At 39.5% G+C, this 27,001-nt stretch overlaps 1 protein-coding gene across 3 annotated transcripts; it reads right to left on the bottom strand.

Annotated features, from left to right (window-relative positions):
• Hil (peptidase hillarin) lies at positions 1-26,064 on the bottom strand. Of its 3 annotated transcripts, none has more exons than XM_069110988.1 (12): positions 22,574-22,592; positions 20,345-20,794; positions 14,183-14,447; positions 8,196-8,312; positions 7,487-7,659; positions 6,013-6,256; positions 5,075-5,301; positions 4,578-4,799; positions 4,332-4,481; positions 3,750-3,939; positions 2,998-3,255; positions 1-2,771 (listed from the first exon to the last, which is right to left on the bottom strand). In XM_069110988.1, exons 2-12 carry the CDS (start codon positions 20,686-20,688, stop codon positions 2,460-2,462), a joined length of 2,502 nt encoding a protein of 833 aa, XP_068967089.1. In that variant the 5' UTR covers positions 20,689-20,794; positions 22,574-22,592; the 3' UTR covers positions 1-2,459. The 3 variants fall into 3 exon arrangements, with proteins under 3 accessions (XP_068967089.1, XP_068967088.1, XP_068967090.1); XM_069110987.1 differs by lacking the exon at positions 22,574-22,592 and adding an exon at positions 25,358-26,064 and having other exon boundaries at positions 2-2,771; XM_069110989.1 differs by lacking the exon at positions 22,574-22,592 and adding an exon at positions 25,358-26,064 and having other exon boundaries at positions 2-2,771; positions 14,183-14,414.
• Between the last annotated feature and the right edge of the window lie 937 nt (positions 26,065-27,001).

Here is a 27,001-nt window from a genome sequence, read left to right as displayed (position 1 = left end):
TATATTCATAAAAGTTTCCTACAAGAATGCTTTCATATGCTACTGTACATACATAAGTTAATTATTTAAATTAATTAGAACATTAATGACAAATATAATTGAATAAAAAAATAATTACAAGTTTATCTTGTGCTGCATGAACTGGATATCGCCAAGTTTCCACAAAATTAGATTTTATTACTTCCTTTTTCTTTACAAGAACACGAGTCTTTATTACGTATCTGTAATATGTATAAAAATTAATTTACATGCTCGTTAGAATGAAACAATGAGAAAGAGGATATTAAGCTCGAGTTATACTTTATTCCACCGGTAATAGGAATCGCGGAGAACTTTCTTTGCGTAAGCGTTGTTATAACTTCGAAATAACAACAAAGACAAGAGAGAGAGACAGAGGGAAAGAGAGGGAGGGAGGAAGGGAGGGAGAGAGAGGGGAAGAGAGAAGAAGATAAAAGATATTCATATTACAAAAATGAACAATTATATAGCTTTTACCGCTGAAAACTTTTCGCTTGAAAAGTTCAACGCTTTCGCGCTTCTCGTGTACGAGAATAACTAGAATCGTGCAGCTAATCCTGACAGAATAACATATAGCACCTGAACTTCGGAAACCACCGTAGCCGCAAAATTTCGTGATTTCAAAATCTCTCTGAACGAACCTAGATACATAATTACTGAAATGGAATGTCGTATATCCTTCTGGTGTCCTAGAGACGAACGAAATACAGTAGAACCTCGTTTATACGAACAAGCTAATACTCAGCTTTAGATATACGAACTTATATCTAAGCTTCTATTATTTGAATTAATACGAGGTCGAGCTTACTTATGCTCGACTTAGCTCTAATTATATGAACTCGTATTCTTATATCGAATATATGCAATCATTTGTTTGTATTTAGAAAAAAGTCCCTATATCAAAAATGGAACATAGCTTTCACATTAACTTTAGTTTTCTGAACGACAGGTCCTTTTGAACAATTGAGGAGGTTAAAAAAGAGCTCTGCTCCTATATATTTTGTTATTCGTATTTATTTTATACTTTATTATTTCGAATTTATGGAAAGTTGAAGGCAGTAGCTAATAAACTATTGTCAAAAATACTCGATTATCCCAACCGTCTTACAACTTATTCTTACCCCGACTTATCCAGATAAAAAGCTTCCACTGTAATTATTCCGCTTCGTGGAACAATTTTGCGGTTATGGTCGTTCGCAACAAGGAAAAATGAAATGCTTTATATATACCATCGTTAGAATACGAAGAACTTAGAAGACTTTAGAACAAAGCTTTCTTGAAAACGAACCATTCCTCGCCAATTTTATTTTCATAGATCGTTCATCTCGATCGATAATTTTGCTCGTTTTTATCGACCGATCGAAAAATCGGCGGATCGTGTGCATAACCCATATACATAAAAGCACCTCGCGTAACGAAATCTCGTTCCATTCTGTCCAAATATCTCGAACGCGTAAAAACGAAACGCGATTCTCGACATTGAGTTAAAGCGGACCGAGATAATTGGGATTAATGCTTCGAGTCGAGGCGAGAAAGTTTGATTAATGCGGTCGGAGCGCGATGGTCGATCTCCAGAGCTGGTTAACTTATAATTGCCAACTTTCTCGCTGAAACACGGACGACACTATGGTCGCCGCGCAAAAGAATCGGCGAATTTTAAATAAGGACCCTATTAAACACAACTTATCCTTCGACTAAGATTATTAGACTGCAGATTTTTATGCGTTTGTGGAACATTTTAAGATGCAAAAATGTATAGAATGCACGTAATATGCAAAAATATATCAAATATCGAAAGTGCAATACTCGTTATAATGTTTAATAGGTGAAACGAATTTCTCCTAAGTTCTCATGTCTTACAGTCGTGTTTATAAAAACATGAACATTGCATAAATATCCACAATCTAATGATTATATCCTCAAACACATCTCAAATAAGATAATAATCGTTATTACAAACTACGAAGAACGTGGAGGTAGCGCGTCAGATCGGAATCGTTCTCGCATTCGGTGACATTTTTCAAAGTTCCTCGTGCCAAAGTTTCAAGAACCATTTGTTCGAAAACCACCTTCCCCCTTTGTTTTCTTGGCTATCATCGTGAAAATCATCTTGCATAATCGTCACCTTGATCGACTCTTTAGTTGACTCTTTAATCAATAGTTTACTGGCAAGTAAAGGCTAATCTCGTAGATTAGTTCTTACACGTCACTCGAAGTTCCTCAAATTCGTAGTTAAGAAGGAATATATCCATAGAAATAAAGGAAATAGAGAAGAACACGATGATAAAAGAACTTGCAGCACCTTTAGTCTAGTCTCATCACATGTACCAATTTATACACGCGATGTATTTCTTCGTATCCATGTATCGAATCGATCCAGCGAAGTCGTTATATTGTATATATACTATATGCATAAAAATACGAAATCGTAGTCGACGTTGCTAGTTCCTCTTGCTGGAATTAATCAGATACTTGCAGCAATGCGTGAGCAGATGCTTTTCACCGGTGATGTCGTGGGGAACATTCGTGGGACTCGTCGATTCCCTGGTGTAAATATCCAAACCGTACTGACCCTCCTCGGGAAAGCTGATCGAGAAAGTCACCACGTCGTCGTCAGCGATCGAGTGCGTTACGTATTTGGAGAGTCGTTTTTCCTCGATTCCGTTTTTGTGCAACGTCGCCATGAAGTCGGTCAGCGGTCGCGACATTCGGAATTGGATCTCCAACTCGCGACCAGCGAACACTAAGGCCTCCTGATTATAAAAACAGTGGTTATAAAAATAGCTTTTGTTAGAATGACATATATCTTGTAGAAGCACCTTAAATCTTGAAATTGGCAATTCCAAATTGACATGATAAAACTCTCAATAAAACTGGAATTCTTTCGTAAAAGTGTCTCAAGTTATATTTTTCAACCTTGGAAGCTTGTGACTGGATAAAATTTAATTATTGTTAGTTAAAAATGCCTTATTTGTGTACCTGATGAGTTATTGGTATGAGACCAAACAGTCTCGTGGCTTTGGTTGGACCCCATTCGCCACTCGCGCAGTCTGGCAATGGTACCATCACTGTTTGCAATTCTTCGCATGCAATTTTGAATTTGCACACGCTCTTGAACTTCATCGGCTCTCCGGTTAAGTATTCCTTGGGTGTCACCGCGTTGGCAAAAATATCCAGGAGAAAAGCTCCTGAACAGGGTGCGTGCACACGAAACGCAACGATATTCCCAACGACAGACTACGAACACAAATTTCCGAATAAAATCTTAATATGTAATATCCTAACGGTAAAAATTCTTCGAAAAATTGTATAGTTAATTTCAAAACTCGTGTTATCCATACATAACACTGTACAAACGTAAATAGTACCCTGATATGTAGTATCGTTAAAATTTGACTAATTACGTGGACTGTCCAAACAGCTCGTTAAGGCCACATTGAAAATCAATATTGGAAAACGCTAATATCGTCATAAACATGGGAAATGCTGATGTTTAAACAGACCTGAACCCACTTAACTACGAGCCTTTTGCGAATTTCTGTCGGCCAATTAATTTCACTTGGCGAGTAATTCATTAGCAAACGATTCTTAAACTCCTATTAAGGGTCTCTTCCTATAATGACACTTCCTTAATTAGTTTATACGAATGCGGCTAGCGGATAATTAGCCCGTAAAACCGTGAAAAGATGTCGCTCTCCGTAGCCGTTTTGCGGCAAAGTATCTCGAGTTACCTGCATGACGAAACGTTTCAATGACACGCCGTCGTATCCATCGCCATCGTTGTCGTAGAACTTGAGATTATAGTGAAAGATGAGGGACGACTGCATATGAGCCGGCATCGCTATCCTGACGGTCGCGGCGCCCGTAGAATCCGTGTACATAACGGCATTCGTGTTCGTATCCGGAAAGTAGAGGCCGTACCTGTCGAATTTACATAAAACGTGAGTAAATTCTTTTTTTCCGTGTACATAGTCGACCATAAGTATTATATAGGACACCTACTCGTTACATTTATCGAAGATTCTAATAAATTTTAATTTCTCTATTATAAGTCTCTTCTAAGTTCGTTAATTTATTCGCGTCAAAACATAATGCGAATGAATTGATAGATTTACTCATTACAAAAAGTTAAAAAATAAAAGCAACGAATAGCACTCGATTCGTACTAAATATCCGCATGTGTTCAAATACTTATGATCGATAGTGTATGCTATGAATAGTTTTAATGAAATGGTTGGGTACGCAACTCTGTTAAGCGAGAAAATTAAGGAATTTAGTTTTTTAACGAGTATTTGGCGAAGGAGTTGCATTACCTGAAGAACAATGAACGCACGAAAGGCAGCTCTTCGAAATCTTTGAGAGAAATCGGTTGTTTGAGCAATTGCCACTCCTCTTGAAGGGGGAAGAACTCGTAGATGAACTCTCGCGGGTCTGTCAGGAAATAATGATCGTCGTATTCGTATCTGCGAAGAACGAAGAGTTGAACAGGTTGAATAATTGAAAAAAAAAACTGTGTCATGTTAAATGTTCGAAATAGAAGGTAGGTTTCAGGGAAATACCTCAAACTATCGTTCTTAGCTTTTGGTTGACCAGGACGAGGAACTTCTTTGGCATTGACCAGATGTCGTGCCCCCCAATTGCATTGAACGAATCTCCACGCACCAGCAACGTAAACTGCGTTCCAGCTATTCCGGAATCGGTTGTCCTCGAAGCAAACGCCTGGCTGATAACCAGCCGACTTGCTGTAACCCTTTATAACCACACAGTGCAATCCAGCGTAACTGTAAGAATATGATACGCAAAGTGAGTCACGAAAAACAGAACACCAAATCTAAAATATGCGATTGATCGAAATAATGGAGATCGTAATTGTATTTAATACGTTCGATTAATGTGTCCTTCCCAATGTGAAACTTCCGGTCCGTTTGAAACGCTAGTCTATCATTATTGTTTCCATTCGTATAATTTTGAAACATGGAACCAGTCTTACGGGTGAATTATTATTTTGGGCGTGTCGTGAGAAAGATCATCGAGGTGTTAAATTAGTTGAGTTTACCTGCATAGTCGTTTGAACAGAACGTGGTAACTTTCAGTCCCGTGCTTTATGCCTCTCAGCAAGCCCATAGGCGTGTCCCCGCGCAGATTCTCGTCGAACTGCATGGTGTTTAGATTCTTCACGGTGATCCATCGGAATATCGTCCTAGCTTTTTCTATATCTGATCCGCATCTGCTCACCAACTGCCGTACCAGATCTGTGAATGTTTTCTGATCTTCTTGAGCTACCTGATTTATTAAAAGAACAAAAAAAAGAACATAAAATAATAACGATGGACTTAGCAATGTTAAGACACATAAAATCATATTAAATTAAATTATTTCTATTATTAATTCCAAATAACAATTTCTATTATTTTAATAAACTTTTGCCTAAATAGTTTCCTAATGTAACAGAATTTTAATAAAATCGCGAACAAAGTTAAGTTCCGAAAGCTAAGTTCACGAACAAAGTTAAGAAAGGTATTTTCGAGACCGTGATTCCTTTTCAGTTCTATCCATAAAAATACAAATTCATAGAATCATTCACACTCTACTCATCACCCAATTTCCACCGACTTCGTATAACTTAAACATTCACGAGAACTAGCACAATACCTCTTTCACCCTTCCATTCCACTAATGGTACTGTACCGTTCAATGGTATCATAACGAATAGCCTCGACACGACACCGTTGTCATAGGCGATCAACCGTTTCCTCGCTATCCTTCGAATGAAAGAAAGGTCGTAAATCGATTACGCGAGGTCTTCGTGTATAGACGGAGACCGGATAAAAGCGAGGCCGTCTCGAATATATGAAAATATCGGTCCGCACCGATTCCAAGCTGTCCGTTTAAAATTCCACGGGTGTAACACACCCCCTTTCGACTCTTCCTCGACGTTACATTTACAAGGGGATGACGGTGTTAAAGGGGGTTGGCACTACGACGGGGGCTTACCGAAATAGCTATCTGATCCATGTCAGCAAACTCCAGAGGATCATTGTAGATGTGATACTTTGCGAGGGCAGGAGGTTGTGGGGGTGGAGCACGCGATGGATAAGGCAAAGGCGGCGCTTCCTGGGCATAACCGTCCCCTTCGTCGAGATACAAGCTCTCCTGCCGCATATACTCGCTTCTTGCCTCATTGATCAGCTCCAACATCTCCGAGCTCTGTTTTTCCACCAATGCTGCGGTCGCCGCCCTGAAAATTGGTCAGGAGTTACGAGAATTCGCGGTTCATCAGCGAATCGCGAAGAACCAATTCTCAAAATGCTAATGCAAAGGCTGGAACTTCATTCTGATTTTAATATCTTCAGATCCAAATTTAGTTGATACGCGTATGTGGCGAAGATGTAGATTGGTTATGTGGTTAAAATGATGAATCTTTTTTATTTTCATTTTAATATGCGTATGAGACGATGTTCGTGTAAAATTCGCTTGATTTGAAGAAGAACGTTTCGACTTCTGATCTGTCTTTTTCTTTTTTCTTTCTTTCTTTTTCTTTTTTGCTGTTTCATATTTCTCGAGGGGGAATATTTTCTTGCTAAAATCTCCGTATTTTATGATTCCTGCGTAGGATGCGCTTGATCCCCGGCTCATGAATATGTATCTATTTTTTTGTACAACTCGAGAAAAGTTTATTAAACTCACGGATGTTTTTTTTAATATGTGCATACGTAGACGAGATGTCTTACGTAGTAATTTATACGACGTTTCAGGCAAGTATCTCGCATATTTTTCCATTAAGATACGAGATACCTCGTCTACGGATTCGAATGGAAATCACTTTCTGTACTTTTAAAAATAAATTTTCTTTTATACGAAACATTTAGCTGCGCCTATCGAATGTTAACTTTTTTTCCAAATGAATTTCATAGAACTTAACTGAATTTTCAGATTACTTGAGTGAAACTTAATCATCGATAGATACAATAAACCAGGAAGGAACTTGTTAATTAGCAAGTAGAACTATCGTACTTCATTCGTGAAATACTGAGAAAGAGAAAGGAGAAGTTCTTGTATAGTTGTTCAATGTTTAGTGAACTCGACTGTCGCTGTCTAAACAAAAAGCAACATTTTCTTAGAAGAAATGCAAAATTATATAGAACGTGAATATAACAATGTAGTACTAACGAAGAAAAATCTCACTCGATTTTCTTTCTAACGCTCCAATCCACTTTCTACAATGTAAATCCCATTGTGTAAAAAATACTTGCTACATTACCAGGAAAGACTTTGTTGTTTTAGTCTCTGACACTAAGTTTCGTAGGTGAAAATGGGTAGTTTTCCCGCGGAGAAGTTAACAATCGTCAAATCAAAGGGTTAATCGTGGGTCAGCTAGCCCAAGAGTGTTGCTTGCCTTTCTTGCATTTCATAATGAACGTAATCAGAGCAGCGTGCAATAGAATCAGCTTAATTAGGTAATAAGTACCGTTCGTGCTCCAGCATTTTGCGCGTGAGACTTTCCTTTTTCTTGTCCCTACGAAGAGTCATGTTCTTCTCCAAGTCCTCCTTCTCTTGTTGAAATTGCTGGGCTCGGGCTCTTCCACCTTTTTCGCGTTCCCATCTGGCCGATAGTTCCTCCAGTTCTTTCTCCCATTCGTCCTATTCAATTAAGAAACACGATTTTTTAATCACAGAGCTTGCTCGATATTGATCCAGATATTCCCAAAACGATTTTCTTCTCCAGGTACTTGGAATTTAAATTGGAATATATTAATTAACCCTGTTGCAAACTTTTCATGCTTCAAATTTAATTTCAACCCAAGAAGGGGCTCTCAATTTTTTCTCAAGATTTCAAGATCATCTCTATTCTTTTAAACGAATTACTCTATTTTCTTTTTTTTTTATACAACAATCGGTGCGTCTTCTTTTATTTTTTAGACAAAAATATTAAGATACCTAGGTCTGAAAATGATCAGTTCAAGAGATACTTTCACTTTAATTTTATGAAAGAAATATTTAGGTGACCTATTTAACTGTAACATCCTGTATAATGTTTTTCTAATACCAACTATTAACTCCGTTTTTATTCATTTCCATGATTGCACCATCTAGTTCACAAATACAGTATTAACAGAACTGTATATACGTGTAATATGATAGAATTAAGTTCGGTTAAAGATGAAAGAAGCACGTACCCTAAATTCCTCTCGAATTCGTCTGTCTTCCTCCTCACGATGGTGAGCGAATTTCCGATAGAGGTCATCCTCCTCCTTGCGATGTTTCATCTCGAGTCGCGTCTGCTCATCTCGATCCTGATAATTGCAACAAAAAAAAAAGGGTCATCAAGGGCCTTTCTCTTAATTATGAAAGAAAAAGAAGGCCGGAATTTTTTGCATATCCTCCTCGTCTGTCGCGCGGGAAATTTAAAGGAACTCGTTGGATCGGTTTCGGGAATCGCGTTCAGCAGAAACTCGAACGAGTTTCACCGGGGATGGCTCGCAATTAAACCGAGGTATCTTCTTCGTCTATCAAAAAGCGGAGGCCGCACCTAAACGTCCCAGCGACGGTCGTCCAGTTTTTGTCGGCTTTACTTTCACGCCGCGTTTCTGCTTTCCTTTTGGCTGGAAACAAGATGCGCGCTCCAGAATCGTTCGACAAATCGAAGGGAAAGAGAAACGAGTACCGATGGAGCATTAGTGGATTCGTTCTCCGTTTACAAAGTAACCGATGGAACACAGGTAGACACTCAGTTTGAAAAAGGGTTTCTTCAAATTTGGTATAGCGTTACGCAAGCAATTTCCTGCGCAAGTCGGTCGCGCGTACAAACTCAGATGCCCACGCTACAGTTACGTCATAGCAGCGCACGTTATTGCGTGAAATAACCGCAAATAAGGACAATGTTAGAGAGCACTGACATTTCGAAGCTGTTTTTTTTACGCTTAGAGTTTTTAAGAGTTGTATGAAACTATTCGACGGAGATATTTGAAAATTTATAGATGCGTCATGTATTGAAACATGAAAAGTATTAAGACATACCGAGAAGAAACTAGAACAGCCTGTAAGGATCACGTAAAATTAATTCGAACAAAAATTGAAAAGATTGCAACGTAGATAACGCAAGTAAGATAAAATCTTGTTGAATATTTATAGCGAATTAACAGCAAATTATTTGCATAAAAAACCTCAGAGATACAAAATACAACCGTAAGATTCTATCTCTATGGTCGAATCGCCCTGTACAGTAAGGAATGTTGCGGTTGTGCTTGCTGAAATTGCTTAGACGAGCCTCAGCCTCTCGCGGCGACAGATGCAATTAGGCCTTTTCCAGAAAAAAAAAAGAGACAACAATTTCTTGTAATGACCGAGAGGTTGCTATTTTCAAATCGATGGTCATAGTATGTTACTTGTTCTGTTAATCTTGTCGTTTGCACTCGAGTGGATCGGTAAAAATTATCGACGAAACGATGAGAAAGCGCGCTAATAGAATTAATTCGGACCATCTGTTTACTCGCGTCATTGAAGAAGCACTTTCCTGTGACTACTTTACTACAACTGACTGGTTAACCAGCATTCCATACCATAGAGTTCTCTGTTTTCTGTTTGGAGAAACACTTCTTGTAATAGCCAAGAACCGTCTTCGTCGTTTGCTATCGTTTCATATTCTACGTTCGATAGAATCTTTCATTTCGAAGTTCGTGGATGTTGAACTATATCGCGATTTTCATTTTATTTAGTGTGCTAACTAAAAGATTTAATAAAGATCTTGTTCTCTTTGGATGTAATAAAATAGAATAAAATAAGAAATCTCGTTAATAGGATTAATTCGATCGATCTGTTTGCTAGCGCCGTTAAAGAAATATAATTCTTTTTGATGCCTGTTTTCGTGACTGGTTCGTGACCAAGATTCCGTCACGAACCTTCCAACTGCTGTTTGCTTTTCCCTCGAACGGACAGACGTGTTTGATCCGCGAATACGTTTTTGCTAAAGTCGATTTTACTAAAAATTGTCACGTTCAATAAGATTCTGGTTCTTCGCGCGTATTGATAAAAAGCGATACAGATAAAAAGCGTATGCTGTCTATTCAATTCCATCTTGCTAATCCCGTCGTTCGTAAACAGAAGATTTGTATCGGTCTGTGATTAAATTCAAACAGAGTTCCGCAAGATTGTCAGCTTCGTGTAGTTCGGATACTCTACCTAATTAATTTTTCCGCGAACGAAAAAATTCGTATAAAATTTATTAAAGAATTCTCGGATCATTCGAATATTTTGAACACCGATAGACAATTCTCCTAAAATTCTTCAAACACCAACAAAGACAAATATTTAATCCCAAACTCAAAGAACAGCTCGATCTTGGTAGTACAATTTTAGAATCTCATTCTTATGGTTATCACATGTATATAACAGAAACATTCTTTACGAACATCCACAAAAATGTCTACGAAAATAGAAAACTAAATTAATAGCAAAACGTTATGAATAATTTAATTCCATCGTTACACAATAATCGTACGTCAATGTCCGAGACGCAAGATCAGTCCATTTGCGCCAATCTGTCGTTCAATCCGCCAGTCTGGCCGAAAAAGGAGCGAGAAGAAAGTAAGAATAAAACCGATAGACTCTGGCACACAGCATTGACCGCAACAGCGATTCCAATTAACATCCGTGGGTCGTTTGTTGGCGAAGGCGCGTGAGAGGTGAACCACAATCGCTCTTTAAAACAGGATACGCACACGGTGGCCCTCTCCGCCCCTCATTTGCTCTTTCTTCTCCTGTACACGACTTCTTCCGTGGCCGCGGAACGATTCTCTAATTAACTGTCAGCCGTGGTAAGCGAGTACCGCAAGCGGAAGCGATTCTGGGTCCGCGCGCGAGCTTTCCTTCGCGTGCGCACGCTGTCATGGAAAGAAGATACAAGGGAAACGCGTTCTTCCGTGGCAACAGTTCGGTTAATGTTCACGAGGACGTTCGTCGTTATTGTTCTTGGATGTCACGGAAGCAGGTGAAGAAAGTTGAGTCGCCGCGTCGCGTGAAACCTTGACTGAGGGACGCGTTTATAGGAGATAAAACAATAGCACGATAGTTCCACTCTTAATTTGCATCGCACGCGTATCGTATCGTAAAACTACTATTGACTTTGATTCAAGATATTATAATGAATATGTTAATTAGTCCCGCTTTATTCGATTTATTCTAGACTCGGAAGTTGTATAATTTAGTATATTTCAAAATATTCCAATTGTTCACTGAGTTATCACATTCATATTTCATTCTAGTACCGTCTTATTCAAGATATCATAACAAATATATTAATTGAGCTAGAATTGTTTTGCTCGATTTATTACAGGTTTACAAGTTGTACAATTTGATACGCTTTGGAGTATTACAATTTTTCACTGAATTACCACACTCGTATTTGGTTGAAGCATCGTACTATTCAAGGACCATTCGCAGTAGCCATACGTGAAAATTCATTCCGCTCTGATAAATCCATAAAATCCAACTGTTCTTTTTTTTTATTTCAATATCGATATCAGGCTGGAGATCGCGTGAATCTCTTCTAACAGTTCGATACACAGAACGATCTCTATTTTATTGCAACCGATAATAACCAGCAGCGCGTTCGACGGGACCGTTAGCTAAAACGAATCATACTTTCTACGTTCGAGAGGATGACGGGCACGCCCGAGATCGGTTTGCCCACGCGGCTTCCCAATTATCGACCTCTCGTAAACTTTCCACGATCGTTCTCTTTACCCAACCTATAGACAATAAGACGGAAACCCATGTTGGGTTTCTACGATTCGCAGAACCATGATCATCGCCAGATCACCAGTGTTTGACGATTCACGAGGCGTTCGAACGGACAATTTCGAAGTTGATCGTCCGATCGTAAGAAACCGCTACCATTGCAACGAGCGTGAAGCGTAAACGACCGAAAAAATCAGGCGATGAAAGAAACTCTGGAGACAGTTTCGTCTCCTTTCTATAATTTTCTAATATTTTTCTAGATACTGACAATTGTAATTATTGCGGTATGATGAAAATGGCTAGTAATAATATGTATACAGAGTGTTTCTGTGATCCTGATATAAGCAAGAAGATGGCAGCTTTTTATGCAAAATTATAAAGTATAGAATAAAACCTTCGCGTAGAAGGCTTCATTTTTAAGGAAACATCTTTGAAGATTCGCCAATATTCGATTAACTGTAAGTTTCAAAAGTCGCGAGACTTTGTACGAAAGTTTCTATGAAAGAGATTCGCAAAGTTATCGATGTAAAAATATTATGAAAATATAATAAGAATAAGTCATTGCACAAAATGGTGCACGTGTTACTCTATAAAACATTAGTTCTACGAAAATAAATAGCCCTTAAATTTGTTGATTTTCTTACAAGCTTACTAAATGAATCAATAAATCAATAATTAATATACATTTAATAAAATTAATAAAAAAAATTCTCCGATGAACGAATTTAATAACTACGTCGAAGGACGTTCATATCTTTCGATTTCTCGTCAACGGGACGCAGAAGGAAACGAAGCGTAGACACGGTGCACGACCCTGCTCGTTGCCCACGCTACTTTCGTTTCGTAAGAGCGTGCACGCAGGTAGGCTGACATTCACGAAATACTATAAATAACAGCCGTAGCCGGCGGGAGGCGTTTTGCTGAATGTACACGCGAAAGCGGATTGAGAGAAAACGCGCCGATAGTGGAGCGACTAGCGGCTCGGCCTTCTTCTTCTACGCCGACACCGATGGGAAAAGCAAGTCGGCAATCTCATTTTCATGTAGGGTCCGTCTTCGCGGCGGTACACATTCCTCGCTTGTCAAGCGATTCGCGCATGAAAGTCACGGCTGCTGGCATGGAATCCCGGTACCCGGCCCGCATTCCATCGCGATCGGAAATTCGGGCTTCCGACCATTTTCCATTAAAACGCGTCTACCTTCTGTCAACGCGTATTTCTCGCTCCAACTAATCAACGAACTTGGTTATCGTATATATTCCACTCTTCCTAGTATCTTCACGCGCCGCTGAACACAGGCGAAATACCAGACTTTGTTCTGCAGCGTCCTATGGCTCTCAGAAACCGGATATTGCGCCATGTTGCTCGGAGAGCGATTGATTGATGCTTGAAATACGTACGTTTATAATTTCTACAATGAGTGGAAAAAGCTTTGGCGCGTTATTTCTCAGAGGTTTGCTAAGTGATTAACAAGACAGTTCAATCTGGCAGATGTAAGAGTCGTTATTTATTACTATCGACTCGACTGGTGAAAAGTAATTCTGCCTAAATATCCAGAAAAGCGTGAAATTCAAATCTGATTTTCCATACTTCAACGCGAACTCTCGTAATCAGGTCATCGTTAAGAAGTTATATTAATCAAGAAACGTAATTAACGCAGTCCTGAAGCAACTTGCTCCAGATATTTTTGAAATAAATATCCCAACTATCCTCGTCTTTAGTTTAACGTACTCTTTGTTTATTGCGATCTAACATATAATATATATTTAACAAAAACTATTACGAGTGCTTCAGGAAAAAATAACGATGCCTTATACCGTCGATTATAAGCATTAGCACACACACATTAGTCTACTTACCGATTACACTTATTCAACGATTGTAACAGATTTTACTTTATTTAATATTTTGCGTTACAAAGCGCGTATGATACAGTTTAAATAACAGGTTTATAATAAGTAGAAACTAAAGTCAGAGAGAAACATCCAATTTACATTAAATACCAGCAAGTATCTTGATATTGACTTTTTTGGTCCAAAATGCAAATACAAAGTGCAAATGCAAAATCGCAACACAATTGTTCATCCCGAAAAGCCAATATCAAAATATCTCATCATCTTGAAAGTTCAAAATTCAAAAACCAATAGCTATTCGAATACTTATGGTAGACGGTATATATAGCTTCTATATCAAATAAGCAAAACGCGAGTAACCAAGATTCGGATTAATCAAACCGCGGATAATCGGAGCTGAATTAATCGAGGGCTCCGCCGTAATAATATTTTGATAAAACGATGGTCCGCGTGGTGGTAATTAAGCTCGATATCTCGCGTAATTACGCGGCAGATCGGTGTTGGAATAGAGGTAACCCGCTCCTAATATGGCGGTGACCGTGACGAATGATTTCACCGGACTATGCGAATGACTCACCAGATAATAATCGATGGGCTTCTCGCGTGCCTTGCTGTAGCCCTTCTGAAGCTCCGTCTGCTTAAGGGCATGGGCGATGTGAAGCGCGCTCGCGTCGAATCTCCCGTACTGGTAGCTCCCGTCGCCGGAATAATTGTGGTTGTACGGCGAGGACGTTCCTCCGCCGGCGTTCCCATGAAGATCACGCTGGGACGAATTCGTGGCCGGCGGTGAACCATGTCCGTTTAGGTGCCTGGCACAATTAGGCGAGTCTACATTATCGTAACTGCAACAAAATTATGCAACGGGTCTTCAGGGGGACTAGGGATCGTCGTCATCGTTGTTGCCTCCTATAGAATGTCATCTTTCTTTCAAAAAATCAAAATGTACGATGGATGGAAAATTTAGTTAGGTAATGTTATTATATGATGTGATCTTCTTTCGAATAAATCAAATAGCACCATAAGTAGCAACGTAGCAAAAACGAGCGATATCGCCTTTTTCACTCGATATTTCTCGGTGAAATTCAAATGGACAATAATAAAAAAACCGTGACAAGCGTGTGCCAGTCGTGTCATTTTCCAAAGCAGTTTTCCCTCACATGGTCAAAATAAAAATACTAGGAAAATATGATGAACGTAAAATTTGATCATTCGAAGGGAAAAATAATTCGACCGTATCGCCTGTCGGTGTGATTTCCCTTCGTGTGATCGAGACGAAAAAGACTAAGAAATACAGCAAAGCCAAATCGCTGCATCGACTCGATTCGAGCTTCGTTTAACGACAAGAGAACCGAGAGAAAAGAAATTCCTGGTAACCGTGATCCTGACTCGTGCAACATTTGCCGCAGCTTCCGGCATTTAGCATGCAAATTCAATGATTCCGCGCATCGAAGAACTAGGTCAGCCTTTTTAACGGGGCCTTTGAAACGTTTTCCTACGTGCAAGTCTGCTTCGCGCAGAGCTCATCAACGATTCAACCGCGTTCCAACGAGCATCCTAGAACTAATTACCACACGGGCCTAAGCCGACGAGCCTGATTCATTGGCTCGACTTAGGAAAAATCCTGACAACAGCCGTCTCGCGCACGAGCACCGCATCGCTTATGAGAAACCAGAAAGTCTCTGGTTAAATGAATGTGTTACGCCTTCTCTCGCCCGTTCTCTCCTCCGGGGTTCATTCACTTGCGGCTGAAGCCGCTGCTTCTTCTTCTTCTCCTTCTTCTTCTCTCTCTGTATTCGAACATTCTGTCCTTGTCGCGTACACGCGCGCGCTCCTTATGTCAGCCGGAGGCAGAGAACTCGCGAAACGCAGCTACAAGAAATTCTTCCACTGCACACGCGTTAACCCATGTGTGTACGTATACTTCTCGCGGGTTTGTTCAATGGTGAAAACGATATACACCAGATCACGAAAGCATTTGAATGGCTTATTATAAGACTTTTGTGTTTATATTATTCGTTATCGTATGTTACAGTACAAAATTTTGAAAATTCATTAACATCATAATGAGACACGACTGTCGTAATTATATTGGTCAAATATAAAACTAATCTGAGAACGTACATACAGATTACAAGATTTTCATTGTAAACATATATTTAATAAAAAGATTACTGTACAACATGAATAGCCATCTTAAATGTATAATAAGAGTTAAATACTTTCGTAAGCTTGAGAAGATTATCCATATCCAAGCCATATGTATTAAAACACTTGCAGATATTTATAGAAATCTCGGAAAAATATTCAGGATGCATATCATATACAAACAGACATAAAATATAACAAGTGGAATACTTGTCACGTCTAACTAATAAAACCAGGGGGAAACTTTCAATTTGTATCGAATATCACATTTTCTCCAGGAGCAGTAAATATCTTGTATAAATTGACGGCTTTAGAATTTTCAGGAAACAGATGCATTCGATACTCGAGAGGTCCAAACGATTAAATTCAGACATTCTCACGACCCATCGACATTTACGTAACGTTTCTATACTAGTACGTTTAGTGGAGGTTGCACTGGTTCTTTTGGAACCTTGAGGTACTTCCTGAACGTTGCAACAGGTCTTTCTCTGATCGATTTTATAGCCTGCAGGGTGTAATTGGCGAAAAGAATTGGTCCAAACGAACTATCGTTTAATTTAGGCACAACACGCTCCTTCTTCTTATAATTAAGCCGAATCGAATAGATTTTACCGTTTTATACTTATTTGTGAGGTACATCATGTACTATGCAGTAAAATCTTGCTGATTCTGATCTAGCTAATGAGAACTGTATTTCACTTCCAATTACTACTGCTTCTTGATTAACATAGATTAAAATCGACTGGCTGGACATTTTAGCGTTTAACTTAATGCTTCAATTTGGTATTGTACTATATCACGAAGACTGTTACACGAAAGTTTTGTTGCAGTACACGTGTATAGTTATTCGGTCTAATTATCGAAAGCAATTTCACTTATATTTTAACGCGCAACGAGATATTTCACTTGTTTTCCGGATCGATCGAAAAATGAACGCAGGATCGTCTGGTCGATCGCGTCCGCATGAATCTCTCGGAGGCGAACTCGTTATTTCAAGGAAATCGGGTCAGCCATTGACATTCCGGCCGGAGAGCAAGTGTGCTTCTCGCGCGCACAATCGCGGTTTCACACTTTGTTCAAGACCTGGTCGGGATTAAGGCCAATGTGGCGATGCGTTATGTAACGAAGATGAACCAGATGCCTCGGCTAACACGTATGCATATAGGCCCCGGGAATGACTGCCAACCAAACTTTCTGTGGCAAATTTCTGTGGCAAATAATTATAGGTAAAAAAATTCAGGACTCGACAGACTTGTAGAGAAGTGTCCGTGTTACGTGACCGATTTGCGCGTCAATTCTCGCGTGAAAAATTTCGTGAAATCGCCAGAAGAATGAATATCTTCGGTTGTAACGTAAATTTTTGGAGAAGTCGAATTTATGTTAATTTTCCAAGAGATATTAACAAAGAATATTCGTCTCGCTCGCAATTTATTAAGATGGAAAAATTAAATTTCCTCCTGTCAAATGCTTCCGCTGTACTAAATTTGATCATATAAGACCATTCATCTCAGTCGTTTGTTATTCTGTGTTCGGAAAATGTATCACGAAGAGTATAACTGCGGCACGAATTTACTGAACGAACTAATAGTTATAAAAAGCAAATTTTCTCTTCTTCTTCGAAACATCTAGTGTCCTTTATAAATCATTAAAAAACTCGATTTTACGGGGATGAAATCGAAACCAGTAAAAGATGAATCGAATCGGCAATAAAGCATTAATCGTGCGTCGTCAAGGTTAAGGAACACGGTTAACAAACCGTTAACAGGGTCGTTTGAGCACAAAAGGCCGCGCGACCATTTATACTCCACTTAAACGGCGATCTCGATTTAACACCGAAGGGAAAGTGGTGAAACCGAACGTGAAGCGAGTCGATCGACTTTCCGGCGGATCGTTCAAGAGCCATTAAAACACAGGAAACGTAAAGGAGAGCCGTGCACGTTAATTTTCTGTCGGGGCTGTTGTACAGCAATTTGCGTTTAACGGCTACATCGTATACGATTCTATTACTAAAAAGAAAACCAGAATGAATAATCCAAACTGTGACAGACAACAATGGAATTTTAACAAGGTTTAACGCGACTTTATCGTGACGAATCTCCCTCACCCAGCCATGATTTTCTCTTTCTCATTAAGGAATTTTAAATGCATCGTACGTAGAAATTCGCGATTTTCTGCGACGCTCTCAATCTCTTGGAAATAACATTTTTTTAAACAATTGGTAAAATATTATAAAAGTACGAATCGTAATATAATTTAGATTTTTAAAAAAGAAAATAGATCGAGTGTGGTTTTTTAAATGGGGTATAATCTAGTAGAGTAGAATTCCATTTATATGGATCATATTTTAGTTCGTACAGAATTAAATCAGCTTTTCAAAAGCCACATCGATAAACTTCATTTTCTACGAAGTTTTCAATTTCAAAGATCAAGTACGTGTATTCAATTGAGTCGGATTGAAGATAGGTATTTAATATCTTAAAAAACGAGAGACTTCTTATACTCGTGAATTTATTACGAATTTTTCAACATCTATAGGTCAGTGACCTTCGTCAAAATTTTCAAAATATGTATTGCTCCGTTTATACTTTTGGCTTTCACAAAATTTCCTAATTTATCGGCTACTTTTAAAAGACCATTTTTCAACCTGACAGATCATCTTCAGTTTGAATTCACTTTCATAATAAAATTCTCCTGTTCGATCATCACACAAGTTTAAAAACAGAAAATCAAGGAAAATATTCTACTTGTCGCATTTTTCTCTTATAATCTACATTTGTAGAAGATATTTTATCTGTTATCTCGCGAACCGCGAAAATATTAAACTCGGAAAAATTCAGAAAGATAAGAAGAAAAAAGGAAAGACAGGAAAGAGAAAAATGCTCAAGTTAATTCAACGATCGCTTTCAACGTATCATTACTAGCAGTGCTAGTAAAACGTTCCCAGCGTAATTCAACCCGTAACCTTTGGAATAGCAATACCGGTTACGTACGATCAGGCCACGTCCTTGGAATCGGCAAGCGCGACTTAAGAAGCCGCGGCTTAATTACGCGCGTGTGTCACGTCCCTCCCACATTTAGACTTGAAAATTATATGTTACCGCGACGTTCCACACAACACGACACTTTTCCTGAATCGATGACACCTCATGCTACCGCACGGTATGTCAGCCGTTTCCGGTAACACGGCCACGAACCAACAACACGAACAGGATAACAAGTCAATGCGAATAACCGGACTCTCGTTTCAATTGCAACTAAATAGTTGCCACACGTGTTACGTGTAATTAATTTCTTTATTATGATTACTGTTATTTAATCAAGGTCTCTTCGATCATGGGAAGATTGCGTTCAATGTATTCTAGTAACGAAGTTACGTTGTGAATTCCGATCAGTATTTCTCAGATTCTTTCTATTTTCCCTCGTAGAATTGCTGCGATGTTGTAGATACATATAACAGTACCGAAGAATCGTCGTGTTGTACTGATATTCCGATAAACGTAACAGGGAATAAGAAAAGGGATGCATTGATTAGATCATTCGCCATCCAATTTGTTTCTCGCGTTTTCTAACTTGGGTGCAGCGATGTAAGATTGCGTGAAGAAAGTAACTGTGATTCTTCTTTTCTATACAAATTTATTTTAATAAAGAAACAAACCGCAAATTGATTGTTTGAAATTACAATGTATTTCATAGAAACTGGAAATTTAAAAAGAATCGAGTCTGAATAGGTTTGTTTTAAGAAGAAAATTTCGGCTAAACGAAAATCCTATGACCAGTTCTAAGACGAATCAAACCAAACGACTTTCAACCTAGTCGATACACCTATCCTGGTGCTAATTGATTCACCGAGGCTCGACCAATTTCTCAGTGGACCAAATTAACACACTCTACTACCTCCTGCTTAGCAAGTCTACAGCACACATTCCTTCCACAAATCCACCGCAAAGTTCTATATCCCGAAGACATGAAATCATTATCAGCTTCCACTCACTCTGTTCAAACCAGAGGATCGCTGATAGATCTACACGAAGTTTAACATTATTAACAAATCGCGACGCTATTTAGCCTGTTGAAAATCAATTATTCGAGACCACTTCTCTATGGAATAAGAAACATTGAACTATCACGAAACGTGGACGAATTACAACAGAAGATTCCGTTTTCAATGACCACGAGCAACAATTTATTTTACACAGACTCTATCAATTATGTTAGAAATCTTCGAAATCTTACTACAGGAGTACAACAATAAATACAGAATAAACTAGCGAAACTCGAACAGCAATCAGTAAAATTGAACAATGGGAAATTCTGCTTTCATCGAGCCTCGGCAAACAATCTATAGTACCACAGACGCTATAGTAACAAGTAGACTACAGATTTCTATACATTTGTAGGCAATTTAAAAGTGCAAAATTACACAGAATGCATATAATATGAAAGAATATATAAAATAGCCAAGGTATAATTTATAGTACTTATTAAGTAAGACAATTTTATATCAAGTTTCTACCTGTTTAATTATATTCTGGAAAATATAAATTTGCATAAAAGTCCGCAGTCTAGCATTAAGGTACGATGGTGAGTGCCTTACCAAGGTGGATAAACTCCCCGCGGCGACGCGCCACCAGCTCTGATCTGTTCATTGACGTAACCGCTTCTCGGTACGTTCAGCGCGGACCTAATGCCTACACTAGATCCGTCCAAGGTTCCTGGACCTGGCTTGGGAACGTGGCTGCTACAGTACACCTCCTTGTCGTTGATCGTATGCTGGTTGTTGTAGTAGGTCTTCAGGGTCAGTTTAGTGCCGCAGATCGCGCACTTGAAACAACCCGCGTGAAAGAACGTGAAGTCCTTTAGTGGACCGACTCTGTCCACTTGGTAGACGGTCTGAGCGCATCTCAAACACGTGCTCTCGTAAAAATTCGGCCGATACATCGTCTTCCTCGATCAGGATCCCCTTGTTTACTCTTCCGTTTCCTGGTTGATTCTTCTGTGTCCTCAGTCAGCGCTGTACCTCGCTGTGGAACATACCGCATACGACCTTGAAAGTGAAAATTATCGTATCAGTCGCAATATTAGGCGAAATTGAACGACGAAGAGAATTAAATTGAATGTTTTATAATATGATAATTTTGGTAAAGACTTGGGCGAAGGTTAAGGTGAAGATTAAAATCGGGATTAAAACAAGGCTCGATTTCATGCGATTTCACGGTCGATTTGCAAAAAGAATAAAATTTATTTGTGTTAAATGATGAGGCAACTATGTATGTATGTAAGTATACCGTTGTTTTTGCAATAGAGAATGTATCTTCCTTCTGTTTCCACGACAAAATGCAGAAAGGTGTAAAATATGTTTCATAAGCTGAAAACGCGTGCCTTAATTGGCGGTAATTACCTCGATGCAAAACGCGTGCAAACGAATCAGACCGCGTCTGTTTCTTAACTCTCAATAATTACTTCTGCAGGATGTTTAAAAAAGAGAAAGAAAAAACAGAAATATACAAGATAGGAAGAAACGAAAGAGCTAACAGAAAACTTGAACCGATAGCATCTCGATCGTGAGCGATTAAAAAGTATAAACCTATAAACACATTAGCGCTATTAAGAATGACCAATACCGCCGACACTTTCCTGTCGACTTTTGCAACGATTCGTTGCCAATACTTTTCATAGTGGGCGACCAGCAAACGGATAATTGCAACAGATTTCGCGAGCTCACGGTACACAAGTCTGACATATAACGTCATATCGGGATTTTCACACGTACGTCCTCGTTAACGCTTCGTTCGAAAGATAACAGATTTCGTGTTACAATCACATCGTGGAAATCGCATTTTTTCATTCCACTCTGTTTGTTCATCGTTTTCTACGTTCATGTCCATCTTTACGATTGCTTCAGAAGGCTCGAGGAAATTATTACGCTTTTATAGATAGAAGTAATAATTTTATATTATCACGCTTTTTCTAGATAAAATTAACGAATTCTTACTGAGCCACTTGCGACTCTATCGAATTTTGTTCGTTTGCGTATGTTTCTAGATACGATACTCGAGGAAATTATTTACTGTGGAAAAAAGATTCTGTGCTTTTTATAGACAGAAATAATGAATTCTCGTTGAGAAACTTACGATTCCATCGAATTTCATTCGTTTGCATACGAAATTCGTGATTTTCCACGATTTCGTTGATTCTGCCTTGCGATAATTGCTTTCTGGCATATATTACGATGTTTGAACAAGCTCCGCTCGAATTTCGATAGATTCTTTCGATTGTATTCTGAATTTGTATTTCCACGAGCAGAAATCATATTCTGTTAACGAGATTTCTATAGAAGAAGGTCTTTAACGTGTTTCTAATGATGAGTTTAGATTTTCAATTAACGCTATGATTGCGATATAACTGAGAAAATGATCGTGAAGGCAAAACTGCGTGTTCGACGTTGTATCCTCTTTGAGTCACGTTATAAGCTCAATAATGAGTTTTATTTTTAACGACGATATAAAAAGTGATATTAGAGATTAATCAAAAGAACCAACGGTGCCAAAAAAAGTCTCAATGGCTGTGACGACAAGAACTACTGAGCCAAAATAACCAGAAACGAGCATGAAACCAACTGACCATGCTCGAAAGTATTCTATTCACAAAATTACAAAATGTAATGCTAAAAACATACAATCTTCTTCTATACATTAATGCACGATTGCGTCACGAAATTACAGGAACGTAAAGAAACATATTATGTATCTTCTTTCGAACGAAGTCACGCATCATACTGGAAACTTTCTAAATGAACCGTGGAGCGTGTTTCCCAAATTACTACCTCGGTTTCACCGGTGTAATCGCGTTACGATACGACGATCGAGGTTTCCCTTTTCTTTCCACGATTCCTCCTGTACACCGACCGAATTCTCCCGTTGCGCAGCGAGCGACCACAATGGCGATTACGTCATACCGTTAGCGACCATGCACAACAATACCGTAATAAACGCAGGATAGCTCGTCTCACGCATCACCGAATCGCGGCTTTCCGCTCGCCACGACACGCACTGATTCTTTTTTTCTGCCGCTGCGAGTCTCTCCTTGATGAGCGTAGGACAAAAATTCGCGGACGAAGATGGACACGCTGGAAAGTTCTCCTTCCGGAGAACTGGCATATGTAGGACAGTCGGTGGTCGGGGAAAGCATTTTATTTCGCGAATATCCTGTCGATATTAAACATGTTCTAGGCTTATCAACGTCTATCCTAGCGTGCAACGACGATTCTTTGTGCCACTCGGCCGTGAACACTGAAAATATCTGATTGATACGTCGACTGAACAATGGAGGCTAGCTTGTTGGAAACTTTATCGATGGAACGTGAATTCGTAAAAATAGTTGAAACGTTGTCAACGTTATCTTCGAACACGTTTTAAATCGGTGTAGGATGTATATCTAGGGAAACTTTGAAATTAATTTGCATATGGTATAGGTCAAACGTTTGGGATCATTTTTTCAATTATTATACCAAATCTATTATTAATCATTAACTGCAGAGGCACGAATTTTTGCTATTAACCCTCACATATAACTTGTTCGCAATCTTTACGCATAAAATATCTACAATAGTCCTCGTTTATGTGGAATTTACTGATTTAACGAGGTAACGAGCTTGGTCGATTTGCGTCCCATGACGTCCCGGTAGTCGTGAATGTTTAAGGACGCTCGTAAATCGCACCTGCATCCAGCGTTTCTTTTTTTCCACATTGCTCGTCTTTTCCGGATTTATCTTGCTTTTTAGTTTTTCACAATCGTTAATTCGCAACGTCCCCGTCGCGCTCGAACAGATCGCCGACTTCACGTGCATTTCAATCGCGTTACGCAACGTCGAAAGAGGAAATCGTAACGAGTCCTCGTAAAACGCGACACTTCCAATTACGGTCTCTCGTCGGTTTTCATTCATCGTGTTAAGCGTGTGTGACCAATGAACGCGCAATTTTGTAAAACGAAATATCGACGTACATACGTATTTATGCATTTGGTCGTAGATATCATACGAAAAATGTGCATTTCCTTCGATTAAAATAAATGTAATTTTATAAGCCAGCAAAGTCAGTTTATTAACACACTGTGTATCAAAGCTACACATTTTTCAAATTTATAGTATTCTTAGATATTTCTCGTAAAATTCTTTTTTACATATTTGTTGTCTCGTTCATCTATTTTCATGGCTACAGTATCGGCTGGAAAAAAGTTTAGAAACCAAGGACGACTAGAATGTTCATTGGCAATGGTATCTTAAAAACCTATATTTAAAAGAGAGGAATTTCGTGTGTATTCACTGTATCATTCTAAAAGAAATACTGAAAAACCTCCAACACTACTTCAGATGAAAGATACACAAAACAAAAGAGATGAGATGATCATACCGCAAGCGAACAATATACTTCTTGACGTAATCTAAGTAAAGAATCTAAAGCCTTCAAACGGACATTTTATATGTTACAATCTTATCTATACACTTTTATCCATTAATCAGCAGACGCTTAGCACGTAATTTACGTGTTTATAAAGTAAAGTTGGCACTTATTAACCATTTATTATTATATTAGGTATATTTTCAAGATCTAATCTCAACCTATTTTAGCAAAAAATATATTTCAAACTCTCAAATATCCAGAGATTTATGAATATCCTATAAAATTAAACCTCCTACCTAATCAAACGAGAAAAACGATTTCCCGAGCATGTGACATCGGGATTCGTTGAAAATTGGTACCGTCCAGCATGTGAAAATTATTTATTGCATTCCACGCGTCGTTTATCACTCGATAATGCCCGCTTGAATACCAGTGTCCCCATTCTGACCCACCTTCTCCTAGGTATTTACGCTCAGCGCGCGCACATACGTATGTATACATGCAATGACACACGCGTACGCTCACGAACGCGCACAAACCCACAAACGCACATACACACAGCTACGTAGAGCGCGTGTACGAGCCACGTAACTCCATGTATCGCGTTAAGGAAATCGAGAAACCTTATATCGAGGTGGACCGAAGAATATGAGGACCGCGAGTCTGAATTCGAAGCCTGCTCGATGTTTGGAGACAACAGGTTAACGGAAAAGGCGTGTTCCCGTGTTTGCGACAGTTTGTCTGGTTACTTAACGCGCGAAAGTACCGGTGAATAGCGGGCATTCCATTGAACAGGCACATCGAAGGGGCCTGGTACACGTTGCACGCCTCCTTCTCCGTCACTCTCCGTCCCTTTCCATCCCAGAGATTTGAATGATTTCACCGTGCACCGTGGAGAAGGCGAGAATCGCGAGAATCCCCCGGGGCGCATCAGATTTGTCAAACACGTGTATCACGCGAATACAAGAGCCACGTAATAAATCGTGCGCCTATGAAACCGATAATCAAAGCATCAGCGAGAATATCTCGGAGAAGAATATTCGCTGAAGCGAGTATCAAACGAGGCACATGATTCGACCGGTCGTTCTAGCGGCAAAACAATTGGAGCAGCGAACAGGAATGAAAAAAAAGCTGAATATAACCAGCAAGGCCGGTGTTCCCTCTTTCCCCGTGGTCGACACCAGAACGATATCTGCGTGGATACTCACGTTCTCATGCTTTCATGTCCACTAGCTTGGTCCACAAGAATCCTCGATGATCGTCCTGGTCCACCTCGAACATCTCTTCGCAAACTTTCCGTTCCTTCCTCTATGCGTCCCGTCTTTTAATAAGTTTCTTCTTATTGACGATTCAATGACAGAGTCTCACGATCGACGATCGATTATATTCCACGATTTACTTTCTATTGACTTTATCGTACTCCGTCTATGAGAAACCAAGACACTGCGGAAAAATCGCGCACGATATCACGAGCTTCTCTCTCGTTGCTGCCGCACCGTGCATTGAAATCACCAGGTCCCGATGATCACCGCAGGGCCAATATCAGAGGACCTCGTGTTCGCGCGCGCACCGTCTTCCATCGAACGAACGAAGAATTGAACGAAGAAGAGCAATTCCAGGAACAAGTCCACCTGGCAGGTAGGATATCCCGACTTCACGGATCTCTAACAGAGTGGAAACTGTGATCAAGTCGCTCCGACGCTGCTCGGAACGACGTTCCGGTTTTGGCTGTTCGATCTCGATTATCGAGTACACCACAGAGGACCGGGCTGATAGTCTCGACCTTCACGTCGACGCGTACGAACGTTTTCTGGCACGGTTTTCGTGTGTCCGTCACCTGGAATTGAGGTCCCGCCACCAAGCGAGGCGGCCACGCGAGAGGTCGAACCTGAATATCGCCACCTGCTTCCTTCGACGTTCCAGGAAGATCTGAGGTGAGAGGGACGGCCATTTTGAGGGACCGTGCTGGCTCTCAGGTGGCGCTATAGTTGGAGAACTGTGGCTACACCGGTGTGGGTATTACACTTCTTTACGTGCGCTCACCTGGCGAGGTTCTGTCTTCGTCACCTGTGATGATACACGTTCATCGTCGTCGCTCAACCGTTCGTTAGAATAAAATCTTCGTACTTCTGTATATCTTCTTTTCTCTATTTCTCCTTTGTCACACTGGTAGTGTTTAAATATAGCAAAACTACAATTATTTTAATGAAATCAACTGCTACTAGTTGAATAGATTTATCTGACCGTAAACTCCTACTTTATGAACGAAAAATAATAGTTACGGGAGAAATTGGTGAACTCTATTATACAAACTATTTGTCTGCCAAAAAGTTCGTATAAACGGAGTTCTACTTTAGCGTAAAAGCAGATTGAGGAATATGATGGATAGCACTGTGCTTACACACGTGCCGTAATGATAAAATGACAAAGTACATTCATTCTTTCGTTGTTATTACCGCATCACAACGGCACAAACGCGTAGAAGCAGCATGCTGTTTGTTATGCTTGATTTTGTCTAACAACTTACTCGATAAGTAGCAGATAAACGTGCAATAGAGTTTCTTTCGTGCTGTTACAGGTTCACAGTTGAAAATTCATAGTCTTATAATTTCAAAACTAGTAATATTTAGATCCATATTTTTTTTTAGGAGCTTCTTCATTGTTTCGATGAGTAGTACGTACTCCTGAAGTTTGACTGCAGCGTATTAAATACTCTGCATATACGAATCTTTTGGTTAGATCTAAGTTTATTTTTACACGGTCGATGTTTGATGATGTACAAGATTCCTGGATGATTTCCCGAAGAATTCGATGATTTCTCGAGCTGGCTGGAACGTGGTCTCGGTTCACTA

Source organism: Bombus flavifrons, chromosome 4 (genome assembly GCF_040668555.2).
Source record: "Bombus flavifrons isolate JBK064 chromosome 4, iyBomFlav1_principal, whole genome shotgun sequence".
In the NCBI taxonomy this organism is placed as follows: Eukaryota; Metazoa; Arthropoda; class Insecta; order Hymenoptera; family Apidae; genus Bombus; species Bombus flavifrons.
Note: the sequence above shows the minus strand (reverse complement) of the source record. Positions and strands in the feature narration are given on the sequence as shown.

Bases quoted from the DNA above. Each gene is read 5' to 3' on its own strand.
- Hil (XM_069110987.1), bottom strand. From the start codon at position 20,688: ATGTATCGGCCGAATTTTTACGAGAGCACGTGTTTGAGATGCGCTCAG. The intron at 7,660-8,195 runs GTACGTGCTTCT...TTAATTGAATAG, and splicing joins GAATTCGAGAGGAATTTAGG to GACGAATGGGAGAAAGAACT. The intron at 2,772-2,997 runs GTACACAAATAA...TTTTATAATCAG, and splicing joins TCATACCAATAACTCATCAG to GAGGCCTTAGTGTTCGCTGG.